The sequence below is a fragment of the Brachypodium distachyon genome, chromosome 1 (assembly GCF_000005505.3).
Source record: "Brachypodium distachyon strain Bd21 chromosome 1, Brachypodium_distachyon_v3.0, whole genome shotgun sequence".
NCBI classification, from domain to species: domain Eukaryota; kingdom Viridiplantae; phylum Streptophyta; class Magnoliopsida; order Poales; family Poaceae; genus Brachypodium; species Brachypodium distachyon.
This window is the reverse complement of record NC_016131.3, coordinates 40,134,855-40,151,001: the sequence shown is the minus strand read 5'-3', so window position 1 is coordinate 40,151,001 and position 16,147 is coordinate 40,134,855. Positions and strand designations below refer to the sequence as shown.

At 40.8% G+C, this 16,147-nt stretch overlaps 3 protein-coding genes across 3 annotated transcripts; 1 reads left to right on the top strand and 2 right to left on the bottom strand.

Annotated features, from left to right (window-relative positions):
* The first annotated feature begins 943 nt into the window (after positions 1-943).
* Positions 944-4,107, top strand: LOC100839280 (CDK5RAP3-like protein). The gene is made up of 9 exons (XM_003563855.4): positions 944-1,244; positions 1,394-1,488; positions 1,574-1,668; positions 1,763-1,898; positions 2,002-2,151; positions 2,244-2,780; positions 2,987-3,195; positions 3,370-3,502; positions 3,803-4,107. The coding sequence occupies exons 1-9, from the start codon at positions 1,049-1,051 to the stop codon at positions 3,941-3,943; spliced, it is 1,692 nt and encodes a 563-aa protein (XP_003563903.1). The 5' UTR covers positions 944-1,048; the 3' UTR covers positions 3,944-4,107.
* A 1,309-nt stretch (positions 4,108-5,416) lies between these two features.
* LOC100838973 (beta-glucosidase 24) lies at positions 5,417-10,920 on the bottom strand. The gene is made up of 13 exons (XM_003563854.4): positions 10,671-10,920; positions 10,491-10,560; positions 8,600-8,658; positions 8,422-8,497; positions 8,049-8,126; positions 7,753-7,840; positions 7,368-7,623; positions 6,770-6,885; positions 6,447-6,664; positions 6,334-6,365; positions 6,083-6,185; positions 5,905-6,013; positions 5,417-5,811 (listed from the first exon to the last, which is right to left on the bottom strand). The coding sequence occupies exons 1-13, from the start codon at positions 10,800-10,802 to the stop codon at positions 5,643-5,645; spliced, it is 1,506 nt and encodes a 501-aa protein (XP_003563902.1). The 5' UTR covers positions 10,803-10,920; the 3' UTR covers positions 5,417-5,642.
* A 1,596-nt stretch (positions 10,921-12,516) lies between these two features.
* On the bottom strand, positions 12,517-13,922 carry LOC100838669. The gene is made up of 2 exons (XM_014902318.2): positions 13,544-13,922; positions 12,517-13,305 (listed from the first exon to the last, which is right to left on the bottom strand). Exon 2 carries the CDS (start codon positions 13,121-13,123, stop codon positions 12,695-12,697), a length of 429 nt encoding a protein of 142 aa, XP_014757804.1. The 5' UTR covers positions 13,124-13,305; positions 13,544-13,922; the 3' UTR covers positions 12,517-12,694.
* Between the last annotated feature and the right edge of the window lie 2,225 nt (positions 13,923-16,147).

The window sequence follows — 16,147 nt, the reverse complement described above, 5'->3', positions numbered from 1 at the left end:
TCGTTTGTATTAGACGTAAGAGCTCTTTTACCCCAATAATTTTTTTTAAATTTCGTCGGATTTCAGGAGAAGATGAACACTATTTGATAGGAAAAAGGGGAAGAGCCCAGCGGAAGGGAGCTCATTGAGCTTGTCTCGAAACCGCTCCAACTCTAAGAGAGGGTAAACATTAAGTATGACAAGCTTAGCAAATGATTGCATCCACAAGGTGGAAGGTGCCACCACGTTCTCAACCAGAACGGTCTGTCACCAATTTTTTCTTGATGGTGCACAATGCGGCACGAGCTCTTTTCACCCAATTGTGCACGTAGAAATGAGCTCACCATGGAAATCCTTTCAAGCATTGATGACAACCTCGATATGAGGTGGTTGAGCATGCACTTTTGCAGTCATGGCGACGAAGAGATTCTGTTGACGCGTCTTCCTATCTTGAATGATTTTTTTTGAACACTATAAAGGCTTAGGGTATGTTTGGATTGAACCCAACCTATTCTTACAAAAAAAAAATGGCTAACCAAATCATTGGTTATGCTTTTGCCATCCCACGAGTTAACCAACTTTGACCAAAAAATTGAACTCGAGTTGGCTATAATACATTGACTTGTCAAATATTAGTTGGTAATTATACAAACAATTATCAATTTTTTATTAATGACCAAAAAGTTAGTATGGTGTTTTTTTTTCTTGAGGGTATGGTGCGTTTTGGAAGCAAAGCCAAACGCACCCCCACGCTCTCTTGAAGTTCTAACAAGACAATGAGATAGGGCCCACACACTCGTGCAATTTACGCAATCCGAACTCTCGTTCTCATGTGGGCTTTGTACCTCTGCTCGGCCTAGAAACAGCCCCCTTCGTTACCGGAGATGTCTGGGCTGGGCTCAAGGCTACCAATCTGGCCCAGGTAAAAAGAAGAACACATACCCAAATCTGCATTTCGCTAAAGAAAAACCCAAGTCTTCAACCAGACTTCCCGTCCCCATCTTCGCGACCAATTCCGGCCGGCGTTCCTCCCCCTTCCCGTCGTCGATCCCCCGACTCCGTGGCCGACATGCGCGATCCGTCGGAGATCCGCAGCCTCCCCATCGACATCGCCTTTGCCCGCCTCCAGGAGTGGCTGGTCGACCGCAAGCGGGTGCCTCAAGACTGGAGGAAGCGCCTCGCCGCCATCCGCGCCCGCCTGGCCGCCGCCTTCGCGTCCCTCCCGCGGGATCTCCACCCTTATCTCGTCACCCTCGAACTTGAAGGTAACTCTTCCTCTCAGGCTTAGCTGGGTTGCGCAGCAGCTATGGCGGAATCCGCATGCTAAAACCCTCGCCCAATCACTTCCGCAATCCACTAATTTCTGTTCCTGTGAAATTTAATTGTATACCTGTGTTCTCCTTTCGCGGAGTAGAAATTGGGTATCTTGAAGCGAAGAAGATATACAGCATACTCCTGGAATCCAACACGGAGAGTAGGAACATATTTGGTCGCTTGACAGGCTCCGCGGTATTGTTTGCTATTCTTTTGTTGAGATAAATTAACAGTTGACTAACGGAATTGACATATGTTTCGATGCAAATGCTATATTTAGGGAGAATGGGAATCAATTGTTAAAGCTTATGAGAAGGACCATGTTTTCCTTGGAGAGGCCGCTCAGATCATGGTCCAGAATGTGAACTATGACATGTACAGAGTCTTTCCTCGATCTCTCGTTTTGTAATATTTGTGCTTGGCCTAGCATCTGCATGTATAGTTTTAATTGTTCTTTGCCCACCTCAAGACCATATCAGAGGAAGCAGATGCAGAAGACTCAGCAGCAGCTTGCGGAACTAGACCGAAGGGAGGCTGACATTAAGCGGCTTGCTGCTCTGTCAGCAACTAGGTATGCAGAAGCTTGCCAGGAGCTCGGTTTGCAGGTTAGCTTCTCTATCCGAGTGTCACCTTTTTGGTTTTATGTTGTTGATTATGCCACTTACTGTGTTGTATTGGTGTTTGCATACTTTTAACTTCCATCGGTAGGGAATAGATGTGCGGGAAGAACTCGTACAGTCTGCAAAAACCCTTCCATCAACATTTACCAAAATCTTGGGAGTTCTGAACAGTGATCCTGTCTCACAAGCCATTGAGTACTACACAACTTTTGTTATGGACTGCCATACAGAGGATAAGGTACAGTACCGACTATGTTGAACATACCAGATGCTGAATGTAGATATTGCCCTACAACTCGTGTGAACTTAACTGTGTTCGTCTTAATTTAGGAAAACTGCAAATCTGTGGTACACAATCTAAAGCAGTTGCAGGCTAATCCTCCTTCCCTGCATGTCTCAGTATGCACGGAGGTGCAGAATTCCCTTGGAGATACATCAAAAGCTCATGGGTCTAATATGGATGGAGGAGAGCACAATGCCTCTAATGTTCCCGCAGACGATATTGATTGGGACATTTCAGTGGATAATAATGGAATTGATTGGGATATCGGTGCTGTGGAACAACCTGTAGAAGTATCTGGTGACGGTTTTGGATCATATGAAATTATTGATGCCAGTACAGAGTTGGCAGGTTCCGAAAATTATGATGTTGGTATTTCAGTCAATCCTTCTGCTGACAATGAAAACCTTACATGCGATACATCTGAGGATCTGATTTGCTGGGACATCTCTGCTGATAATCCTGAAGAAAATGCTATTACCCAGAATGCTCCAACTGAACCAGGACAATATGAAAGTTTAACTGAAGAAAGAAGCCAGTTGCTGGAGAAGGAATACAGAAATAATCTTCTGGATGATTTACTTGAGGTATTTTGGCATTTTGAATGCCCCTTCCTGCCCTTAAAATAGCAACACTATTTCTATCATTTTGTTATTGAATTTCTCGTATTAGTGTTACCATTTTACCTGTATGCTTTGTCAACATGTGCCTTTTTAGTCATAAGCGGAAATAACTAATAGCATGGCTTTTTTTTTTGTGAGGATAGTTCATTAATCTCTTATATTTGAAACAGGTAAAATCATTCTTGACCCTACGCTTAGTGGAGATTAGGAATGCTGATACATCATCTCTACAGCATCAGGTGCAAGCTGTCTCGCCCTTTGCTCTTCAACAGTATGCTCCTGACAGTTTGGAAACTATGCTTTTAGAGGTCTCTTCAGCGATCTCTTTGCTCACTAACCAGAAAACTCTTGACCTTATAATGATCCTCAACTCTAAAAGGTAAGTCACACTTGCTTATTCTATATGACTTGTGTCTGCCATTGGTTGCTACACTTGTGCACTTATTATTCCTCATAGCATCTTATGGAAGACTTACACAATGCAGCAGTTTCCCTCACAAATGCATGTTTATTTTTATAGATCTTTACCTGAACGTTGCTTGCTCTTCCCTAGGTTTTTGGACAGATTGGTGTCAACCTTAGAAGAAAAGAAGCATCATGAGGTGAAACTGCGAGAAGGCTTAGGTGATTTATCAGTTAAGCGCATGGAGCTGCAAAACGCACTGTCATCCTCCTGGCCAAAGCAAGTAAGTTATATGTTTTTTAACATAGTGTTTGATGGCATGCATGTTGTCCTCAATGGACAATTGGTCTGCGTCAGTTACGTGGTTTATGATCTTTTATAAAAAAAAAATCTGATATCTAAATCGTAATTCTATGAACAATGCATTATTCTTAATTTTCTGAACAGCTAGATTTTTGTCCAACATGTGCTAATAAACCAAAATGCTATTACTTCCCTTCTATACTGTGCAGAAATTGTGTGATTTCCTTGTGATTTCTAGCCAGTAAGTGTTTGTTAATGACTTTCCTTTCTAATGTTACAGGAGGCAGCGATTACAAAGACAAGGGAACTAAAGAAGCTCTGCGAGGCAACACTGTCATCTATGTTTGATAGCAGGCCTGTGCACATAATTGGAGAGATCAATACTTTACTCAGTTCCAGTGTTAGTCAATTAGCTGTATGATTGTACCTTCTGTTCCGGAATCAAAATCTAGAGCAAGTTTATTATCTTATGGTATCTACTTTTCCCAACTTATGGTCCTTGTTCTTGCCTTATTTTTTGCTGCAACAAATGTTCTTCAACTCAGCATATGGATTTAATTTCACGTGGAATGTTGGACTTAATCTTATGAAATATGAATCTCTTCTACAATATTGGCCACTCGAAAACACAAAACAAGTGACTTTTAATATTTACAATGCCTGGCTGGCCAATGCTAAGGCTTGGAAGATTTTTAAAACCTTCATTTCAAGGTACGACGTATGAACTGTTGTTATTTGTTACGCTGCTATTTACCTGAGTGAATGGAACATCTATTGCTTGCTTAGGATGGCAAAAGGTCATCTTCTCATTTGAACAAGTTTCCAAATTGGTGATATAAGCCACTCGAAACACAAAACGAGTATAGTGCTGAATCCAGATGACAGCAGAAGAAAACGATGGCTTTCATTTCAGCTAACGTCATGGTTTTTGAGTCGCCGACTAGTGACTAGTCTCCAAGTCTGTACAGCAGGTGAGACTTGCTCCGGTGGTCACTTGACTCATACCGACTCGCCAGAGACATGCTCCGACTAGTCAGAGACTAGAAGTCGTGAGCTGCCCGATTTGATCCACGCAGAGCCCCACATGTCAGGAAAAATTCGGGGCCTATATAGCTCGCCCGGGAGAGAGAGTCGGGCGGGATCACCAAAGAAGAGGAGGGAAAGGGCGGGGAAGTGGCAGGAAGACCTGGTGAGCAATGGTGCTGCCACCGCCGCCGCCCCTGGCTAGCGCCTTCACTTGCCGACGCTCCCACCAAGTGCCACTGGCACCAGGTCTCCCTCCTCTCTTCTCAACTTCTCAATTTCTCATGCAGCGGTGTGCTGATCATCGCCTGGTGCTGCTCTATTCTGAAATTGAGTGCTGCTCCAGTGTTCTTTGCTCTGTTCTGAAATCTAGTGCTGTCATGCTTGATGCTCTCTCCTCTGTTCCCTTTTGCAAATGCTCAATTTCTCAATTTCTGTCTCTCTGTCCAGTGCTGCTCTGCTGTCTCTGATGTATCTTGTACCTCTACTAGTAGTCAGTGCTCAACTGCTCATCTCTGTCTCTCTGTCTCATGTTGTTCTTCAGAGTACAAGGTACAGTCACTCCTAAACACCTAGGTCTGATGCACTAAACGCTATAAATTTTCATACTAGTCAAGTTGACTTGGGTCGACTAGTCCAGACTAGTGTACCTGCTCCCCTAGCCTTGACTTGACTTGGCGACTCGAAGACCTTGGCTAAGTATTTATATAGCCTAACTTGCCAATGATAATGCTTGGATGATTTACAGAACCTTGGTCTGAATGGTCTGAACAGTCTTGATTTGTTGCGCTGCTATTTACCATAGTGAATGCCTGAATGGAATATCTATTCCTTACTTACGACGGGCTAAATTTCATCTTTTCATTTGAACTAGTTTCCAAATTGGTGAGCAAGCACATGGGCTGCATCTGTTATGCATTACTTCGGTGTTACTTTACACACACTTGCATGTATAATGGATACAATAGCAAGCAAGTCTTTTTTTATGCCATCATGGATACAAGAGAACTGCTTAAACTGCTGAGTGTTGGCTATCACAACAGAATCGATCCATTATGCTGACATTTTAAAAACTTTAGACTCGTACAGTACAGATTTTATTGATGAAGAAACTTCTGAAACCATTGGCTTGATCGCTTTGGATATCTTTTGAGACCATCCTTATAGTTGACGTAGTTAAGACCGAATCGAACACTATAGCCATCCATCCACTCGAAGTTATCAAATAATGACCATGCAAAATATCCTCGCACATCGACTCCTTCCCTGACATATTACAGGCGAAACTTAATCATTTTTGTCATAAATCAAGTCAAATCATTGTGATCTAGTTATCTACAAGCAGAGCATCAAACTTACCTTAGGGCTCTTAGAACATGGAATATGTGTTGCCGGTAGAATTCTATTCTTGTATTGTCAGCTAAGGCTTCTTGAAGAGGTAAGTTTTCATTGTTAATTTCATCAACACCTGCAATATGAGTGTTTATTATGTAAGCAGTGGAGCAAGTTGTCATTCTTTGCAGTAAGGCTGTTCTACCGTTCTCTGTGATGTAGATAGTAGGGTTGTTGTATGTCTCCTTGGTGTATAGCAATAGTTCTTCTATTCCTTTTGGATAAATGTAGAGCCAAGAAGAACCAGCCTGTAGACAAATATGTATCATTTCCTCTATTTGCTTGCTTTTAGAATCGTTTTCATGCTGACCTAGTTGTAAATGGGTCCTTTTTAATTTACCGGGTTACAACTATCCAAACACGGGAAAATATTATCTCCCTGTGAGCAGGTCATACCTTTGGGCCAATATATGTTCCATTTCTTTCCACTGTTGTTCATGCAGAGAAAACTATCAGTGCACCCAATGTATTCGAATGTATAACTGAGATAAGATAGCCTACATAATTACCTCTTTGATTAGCTCGCGAATCAGTACTGTAGCTTTTGTTAATCTTGCAATTGTGTTTAGTATTCTGAGCATATCTTGCTGAATAGTAATTGAGGCCAATGAAATCGAATGATCCATTTAAAGCTCTTGCCTGCTCTTTTGTGAATTTTGGTAATCTGCTACCAACCAGCGTTTTCATGCTGAGCGGATAGTCTCCCTTGGTTAAGGGATCCATGAACCTGTTCAATTTTTACTGAGCTATGCAAATAAAAGACAATAATTTTCTAATCTTAGTGGCTGGAAAACCTGAAGCCTATCACATATTGGATTTGTTGAAAACTCACCATCCATACATGAAGTCCATTGCACGTTTGGTAGCATCATTGTCTTCCTTGGAATTTGAGTAGGGAGTTATCCAATTGCTAACTATAGTAATGCCTATCTTTCCTTTTTGTTCCATCTGCATGATTAATGATTATCACAGTACAACAACATAGGCAAAATATAGGGTTTTTTAGTAGCGAAAGCTGACTAAACATTCCTTCCCATTAGTAGATACCATGTCTAAATACCTCTGTTATCCATGGTTGTCTTTAGTCTTGGATACATTTTCTTTTGTGCCAGTTGCAGTTTGTACTGTCAATATTTAACTAAAAGATCTGTGGCGGTGATATATTTCCCCATTTAAGCAGGGGAAGCTGCTGGTTCTTGTTTCTAAAAATAGTTGTGTAGGTGATAACTCTGCTTCTCTTCATTTTGCTCTGAGAAACCTCATATATGCAAGTTCTTATAATCTTCGATGGCCACGAGTTTAAGATTATGTCAATACTGTATATACTATGTACTCCGTACATGCTAGAATGCATTTTATTCTATATATCATAATAATCCGCCTCTGTTTTATTACTGAAAATAATCACATCGAAGAAATCTAAGGCATACCTGGTATTTGTCTCTGTAAACTTGAACTGCTGATGCATGTGCTAGAAGTTGATTGTGAGCTACAATATAAGGTTCCTTTCCTGAGTCTCCCATGCTACAACCTGACTTTTGCCTAGATGAACATCTGCCTGGTGCTAATATTCCACTAGAATAGCCACCAACACTGAAACTCCAAGGCTCATTCAGTGTTATCCAGTACTTTACCCTGTCACCAAACTCCCTGAAGCAGATGTTGGCATAGTCGTGGAAATCTTCCCTGATAATGTTGGCATAACTTGTTAAGGTTCGCTTCTTTGTTTTGGTTGAAAACAATTGATCAGAATAGTGAGTTTGGGTCCACGTGGAAAAAGTTATGAGCTGATAGCCCATGCCCATGTTTACTTACACGATGAGGTGGCTTAAGAAGCCACCATACTGCTGTTCTAATACCTGTGGGGAGTCCCAGTGAAAAAGGGTCACAAAGGGTTCAATACCTGCATTGTTAGTTAGAGACATTAGGATGCAAACATATATTAATACTCTCTCCGTCCCATATTAAGTGACTTTTTATTACATGTGTGTAGACGCTTTTTAGATATAGATACATTCATATTTGGACAAATTTGAGTCACTTAATATGGGATGGAGGGAGTATCAGAAATCATCTGTTATCTTGACATTATTAGTATATGTAACCTTCACCTTTCGAAATGAGCTTGTCAATGAGATTGTTGTAGTATTTGATTCCTTCTATGTTGACCCCCCCGCTTGGTTTCCCACCTGTATACATGCTATCATTGCATGAGCCAGTGTGGCTTGTGATCAATATTTATTGTTAATGTAGATTGATTCTCAGGTATAAGTGTCAGTTTTCAGGCGCATATCAATGGAAAAGGTTTGTTAGTCTTGCCATAGTTGTAATGCCAAGTGGCTGGCAGGGCTATGTTAAAAGGTGATGGACTAGGTGCACGCAGCACATCTGAGGCCTATTTAAGATTCTTTTACCATTAGGTGAGTATATAAACCATGTATGCATGAGAATTGTTTTTAGAAAAAGGCTAGAGGTACCACTTACTAGGCAGAATTCTTGACCAAGAAAGAGAAAATCTGTAGGCATCAAACCCCAAATCCTTCATGATACTGACATCGTCCTGCATTGGTGAATGGCATCTGATAATATTAGGAACTGAGATGAATTTGAGCATAGGTGGGTGGTCAGTGGTCACTAGTTAGCATAGCAGTATAAGCATTACCTTGTACCGGTGGTACGAATCTATTGCTACATCTCCAGTACTTCCGTTTGCTATTTTATCTGCATATAGATATCAATTGAACTCAAGTTACAAATCATTATAGATTGTCTGAAACTTTGAATATGAATAACTTGACATCGAGATACTGTAAGCACTTCTTTCATGCATAGTTACCAAGTACTCTGTATATAGTTATGAAAAAGTAAATACTACTTCCTCCGATTCATAATAAGTGTCTAGAATTTAGTACAAGGTTAGTACAATTTTGTACTACACTCAGAAATTTTTATGAATCTGAAGGAGTAGCTACTATCTGATTTTTATGTCCAAGTTATGGACACTACTTTAACTGTAAGCTAAAACCGACAGGTTGATTGTTTGTTGCCATTTTTTTCTCGAGAAAGGCAGAAGCTCTGTCATGAAATATTAAGAAATAGAAACCAGGTACAAGAGACCAAGGTCAAAACAAGGGAAAGAAGGCCAAAGCAAAATAGAAAGCGAATCGCCCCATCGGACCAAGCAAAGCTGGCCAACAGGGCAAGGAACGCCTCACGGCGCAGCCACGGGATGTCTAATAGGTAAAAATGAAATAATACCAATTTTTTTTAAAAATAAAACTCTTTTTATCATGGAGCCATACTATGGGTATATAATCTCGAGACAAATAGTACAAGTCAATACACTATTTTGAAATGATACATGCTTCATAAAATGGACTATCTCCAATAAATTTTCTTAACATAAGGTTTAAACTTCCTAATTTGAAGCACCAGACTGACTTTTGTAATTTTTGAGTCCGGTATTTTTACTAGGATTTTTTTAACATTCATAATGATTAAATGAATTGCCATTTCCTAGAGGTGTTTAAAATACGAAGAAAATGAAACTAATACCTAACAATTGTCAAAAATAATACTTTTCTTGGCATGGAGCCATATCATGGGTATATAAGTTTGGCATAAATAGGCCAAGTCAATGAAATAATTTAAATTGGTACATACTTCACAAAACGGACTATTTTGGAAGAATTTTCTTAACTAAGGGTTTAAACCTCCAAAGCTTAGGCCAAAACCAAGTTTTGCAATAACGTGGCCACTATTTTGAGTTGATGTTTTTGCTAGGCCTTCAGTTTAGCATTAATTATTATTAATGTGAATTAAAGTCATCAATTTCTGTGTAAAACAATTATTTACCATTTTATAGCTATTTAATAGGGAAAAAGAAATAATACCTAAAACTTGTAAAAAAAAAGAAGGGAAAACACTCAATTGGCTGGTCATTCTTGAAGAAAGTGGACTGATTTTGCAAACGTGTGTATTATGCTAGTAGCCGATCATCGGATTATCTCGACGTACTTGTCCGTTTTGAAATTAAGTGACAGGTTCTTTTTGCTTGTTTGTTTGGAAGTTGAGTAATAAGTACTTCTCTTTCTTGGCCTTAGTTTCATTTAAAAAAGATAAGTGACTAACCTTCCTGATCAGGTTCAAGTTATCTCATGGTTCGGTCTTCATAATTATTTCTAATAAGTAGCTTTTTTTTGCGAAGAATTTCTAATAAGAAGCTGAAAAGAAGGGACTACCAAGTTCTTCATTTTATGTGCATCGCAATTGTGACGGTTTTTGAGGATTTCTCATCCCATAGCTATCCATTAGTGAAACTTAATTTTGTTTGAACAAAAGGTTTTGCCAGGATGCCAAAAGCATTTTCCAGTTTGCTGTCTAAATTTAGTAGGGGTTGGAATTTAGAAGGTCCGCATTGTTAAAGTTGAGCCAGCTTAAGCTTTGCATGCCCTTCTTGTTGAGAACAGTTTGTCATGACATTTCCGAAAGACAGTTCACAGCAAAGACAAAATGCTGTGTAATCTTGTGCATGAGTAAAGCCAATTAAGGACCTGGGTGATTGTGAGTGAAGGTGTCCCAGATGCTGGGTCCTCTGCCACCTTCCCTCACGGCACCTTCATACTGCATCAGACATATATATCATCACAAAGCACTTGAAAATATCAAAACTCTAGCAAACGTACTAATAATTCTCTGGCAGCAGTCTGCAGATCCTTTTACAACTTACTTACCTGGTACGCCGAAGAGGCTGTGCCGAACATGAATTCCGGGGGGAATTGACTCCTCTTGATCTCGCTTGGCGTGGTGTCGACCTGCAACTGCAACGCTGTCAAGGAAAGCAAGATCATGAGCACGAAAGACATTGCGGTGCTTGCAGTTTCTATATATCTTATCTATCTCTCCACAAGGCCGGGCTCCCTCTATATATAGTGTGGTTCAGGCGGAGAGCCAACTTTTCTTCTTCTTCTGAAGTTTTCCAGAGAGGCAACTTGGTGTTTGAAAACGGAAATCATTATGTCCCAAGCTGCTTTACAAGCCGTGCTAGTGATTCCACCCAGAGAACAGTCATCACATACGTTTGTCTTTTTCTGTGCTGATACACGATTAACCATGTGCGCCCCCGACATCTTTTCGATGCGTCTCCCTAGCGTTTAGCAGGTGTACTCTCAGGTGTTATCTTCTGGGATTGCAATGTGTAGGATAGCTTACCGTTGGGGAGGATGCCTGAGTGGATAAACCGTAGTTATCTATTCATGTGCTAAAGCAAGGGTATGTTTAGGATATGGAGATTTGGATACTGCCAATTGCCAAACATACCCAGAGAGGTAGAACACTAGAAACCGTGAATACATGAAACATCTCAATTCTAAAGGGAAAACAACAAAGCGGAGAGGATTTCTCAAGAAGTTGCCGCTGTGTGCGAAGCTCAATTGTTTTCGAATCCAAGGTTCTATATTGTAAGGCCTGCCTCGGTACGTGTAATGAATTTATCTTTATTTTCGCAAATCCAAATAGTTCATTTTTTTCCTTCTCGAAGTTTGATGTGATTCTAATAATCTTCAGCATGGAACGAACAACAAAGGGCATCACATCACATCCCTCTGGTCGCCGTTTATGCGCCACGACAGGGGATACGATTCCTTTCATGATCAGCCATTCCCAGGCACTGGAATCATCAATCTAGGGGAGGCAGAAAGTGCGACCTCCCAATCGCAGCACCACCCAAGAGCCTTCTTCTACAGATTATGTATAATAACCATACCTATCCAAATCCCAAACAGCAGCACTCATCTTCTTTGTTGTAGAGTGGGGCAGAAATGACATCGCAGTATCACACACAGCTCGGTGGGAAGAATATCATGGTGTCTGAATCATTTCTGTTGGCTGTGTGCCTGTGTTGAGTTGATTCAGATGGGACAATAATTCTTGTTATAATAAATCGTCGTCGCGCAGTGATGCAATGTCACATTCTTGGACAAGATCGTCAGTGAAGAATCAATATGTTGCAATTTTCCTGCACCAGAGGGTTTCGCCATACTGTACCAGCAGTTGGCGAAATTACCTTCAAAGTTTACTTACCTCTGCTCTAAATCTCAAACACGATGTTGCATCCAAGAGTAGCCTGAGCCAGCACACTGCACACAGCACACTGGATGTATGCCATACAGAGAAATCAAGAGAAAACCAGCATCTCCATATTTCACCACTGGACCGAATGAATTCGGATGGTTGGATGTGTCTTAGATTCTTATCACAAAGTGAGTGAATTCTGAATAGATACGGGGTCAACAGTCTTGGTATCTTTGATTTAGTCACTACTAGGATTACTTGCCAACACCAGCTAGCAGGTTATGGCTGAGATGAAAAAAGCAAACAAAAAGGTGCAAAAGATGGACAGAAGTTGCAAGAGCTTAGGGTGTCTGTGATGAAAAAAGGAAACAAAAAGGTGCAAAAGATGGACAGAAGTTGCAAGAGCTTAGGCTAGCATCATCAACTGATAAAACACTACTACCCCTAATACTTAGTACTGACAATTCAACCTAGAAGAGCTAACTGTCTCACATATTTTCATCACCATATGCAAAACTTCCATGATTTTGCAATCAGTCTATGTTTATACATTCATATAGAGCCAAGTAATCATCATGAAGATGCCAGAAAACATAACAGTACTAAAATAGAAAGTTGACAAAATTGAAGAGCAGCTGCCTAACTGATAGTAGTACCCAAGAACCTGTTGCTTGCTCCATTCCAACTACAAACCCGCCTCTGCCGCTCGCTGAGGCGTGCTCTTCCGGCGGCTTCCGTTCTGCCGGAAGCCATTGGACCTAGTTGACTCATCGTTGCTAGATCGGGTGCTTGAACTGTTCTCTTCCAGTTCCAGGTCAAGATTTGCGCTCTCATCTTTGGGCACCTTGCTCCTCTTTTTACCATTTCCTACAGAGTCATCTTCCTTGAGCTTTGAATCACCATCTCTTCCTCCTTGTTGATAGTCTGCGTTGCCATCAACACCCTCTACCAAATCCTTGACTTCTCTTTGATCGACATTGACCGCAATGCGCTGCTTCAGGGGTCTTCCTCTCCTCTTCCTTGCAGGCACAACTTCTTCACCACTGCTCCCCTTGTCTTCATGGCTCCTGCGATTGCTGACCATTTTCCTTCCTCTGCCTCTTCCCCTACCCATTTGATTCAATCCAACAGCGTCTTATCTGGGGCTGAATGATAAATTACCGGAAGAACTAGAAGCTCAACTTATAGGTGCGGCTGCTTGTGTTTGGCTGGTTTACTTCTTGAATGCAAGATAATTTCACTGCTAAAAATCTAAAACCTTGATGTATGATAGTGGGGATAAAACAAGCTAGAAATCTGCAAGAGGAAAGACCAATGATTTACTGTAACACCCAGTAGGAACAAAACAAGACCAAACATTTTATTGGGGAATGGATATGATTTAAGCACAATCTCAGCTTTCTAGTGAGATCCATAGCAGTTAAGAAATTGAAGCAAAATATCGCCATGAATCTCAGATTGGAATACATGAATATAGCTCCCAAAACATAGAAAACAATAACCGCTCAATACAGGAGGAAGAAAGGGAACTGACCTTTTATCAAAGTAGCATCTGGTTCAAGAATGATCTGGAAACCATTATTCCTCCAAGCCCAGAGGTGAATACATTGTTTTTAAATTTTCCTTTTTGGTGCTAGAGGGACGCAAGGTCTTGCTGTGAAGAGGCCGCGATCTTCGGATTTTCAGACCAGCAGATCAAGAAGCTGTATCGAAGTTTGGGGAAAGCTACAAAGGTTCTTGAATGAGAAGGTAGCAGTAGCAGGAGTAGGCAGTAGCGACCAGTGGTGCAGCAGCTGCTGTTTGAGCTCCAGACAGTAGCTGTAGCTGCTGCAGGGACAGCGTAGGCACTGCCAAAACCACGCGCAGGAGAGAAAGAGGGGGACGCAGAGGCTTGCTTGCTTTGTTGGGTTGCTTTTCTGTGGAGCTGTCACTGCTTCCGTTTTCACTTTGTTTTACAATCTTCCACCAACCATTGAAAACGAGCCCAGCTGCTGTACTGCAAATAGCCTGACAGAGTACCAATGTTTATTGGTACAGGAAGCCGTTAGCCGTAACATAGCGCGGTTATCGCTGGATAATAGCCCAGTATTGCCGAACAGGGTGTTTTGGCTCCCGGCTCCAGAGAGTCCTTTTATTTTTCTAAAAACGAAAGTCATTAGTCTCTCTGTCCAACAAAGAATATCTCAACTTTGATTAAATTTGAATGCATCTATACACTAAATCATACCTACATACATCCAAATTTTGACGAACTTGAAACATTTTTTGTCGAACGGAGGGAGTATTTAAGTTTTTAAAAAATCCATATTTTTCAGTGTATAAACATAGATGAAAACTAAGTATATGTAAATTTTTGTGAAAAGATACGTTAATTTATACTCTGCAAAAATAACAAATCGATTTGTGATTTTTGCTTTCTCATCTATGTCTCAAAAGTATGATTTTCAATTATTATTTTTGAAAATTTCGGGTTCCAAGGAGCCTGAGCTCCAATAAACATTTTCGAGTACTCCCTCCTTTCTATATCTATATAACCTATAAAGTTGATCCTTACTAAGTGCAATTAATGTTTGCAAGTTTCACATGCAAGGTGTTCAAATCATCATCTACATCATGCATATCATAGGCATTCAAAGTCTACACATCACCATCCACATCATGTGTTGTGGTACACTAGGAATCCATTCTGGTGGTCCATTCGAATTTAATATTTTGATACCTAGGATTTTTCATTTTCACGTTGCATATAAATATTTCACCAAACACACATATTTTCTTGATATGTATGTCAATTTTTCTAAGATCTGCAAATATTCAGGTTGACGAAACTTCACTTTTTGGTTTCTTCGAAATTGTTAATGTTCATGCACATTAAAATTCCACCTATTGTTTTGTTGCATAGGTGTTATGAATGAATAAAATCGTTTTGTCCTACAATATTTATATTTATTTTACATTTAATCATATTATTATCATTTGTTTCTAAAATCATATCCAGAGGTGCATATAAAATTTTCCGCGTCAACACGCGGGGAATCACCTAGTTACTAGAAAGGATCCCACCAACAAATCCTCCTTTCCTATTTGGGCAAGGACTTTGAAATATTTTTAGTGTAAACCATAACTTGTAGCTCCTAGTACCAAATTTATTTTATGCACATTGTTCATTACATCCATAGGCAGAATATGAAGTTCGGTACTGTGGAAATTCAATTTAGCTAAACTAACGTAGCAGGCGCACGCAAGACATGGAATCCGAGTATGCCTACAACATATTGTATTAAGCAACCACAATGACGCAATAATAATATATTACTGTGAAGACACCACGATTATTACAAATGAAGTCCATCAAAGAAATAATTATCAGCATAGAGGAGAGTTCACCCTTCCCTCCTAAAAAAGAAAAAAAAAGAGAGAAGAGAGTTTAGAAAGCTACCAAATGATAATGACCGGTTAGGAAGAACATATAACACTCTGTTTTAATTCAATCATTTATCTGTGCTCTAACAATGTTCACATCCTAGATTCAGCGGAAGCAGAGCTCCATATTGTCACAATTGAATAGCTAGCCTAGCTAATGATCGCACATTAATGTCCAAAATATTTTTTTTTCAAGAATGCAACCAAACAGGTGCATCATCAATTAAAGAAGAAGAGTCAGAAGTCGAGTACAACAGCGGAACGACAATACAACGCCAACTCGTGGCAGGGAACAGAAAAAAAGACTACGTGCCGGACAACAACCTACTCGCCGCGAAGGCCGGAGGAGCAACTCTACCCCTAAGAACCCCGCACGCTCCCACCTAGAAAACTCCTCCCCAACAACTATAAGTATACGCTGAAGGGATGGTGCCGCTCCGTTGAAGACCACGTCATTCCGGTGGCACTAGACGATCCAGAATACCAAGCCGATCACCGTCCGGAAGTCTTTCCGAACTGGGTGCGGAATCGGAAGAGACGACCACCAGTCCCGAAGAATGGCGTCCGCGCCTGGAGCCCACTCGCCGTGACCCCACGCAGCCAACAGACTGCCCCACACCTGTCTCGTGACGACAGAGCCCAGCAGAAGATGGGAGATGGTCTCATCCTCCTGGTCGCAGAGAGGGCACTTGTCAGGGTGTGGGAGACCAAGCTT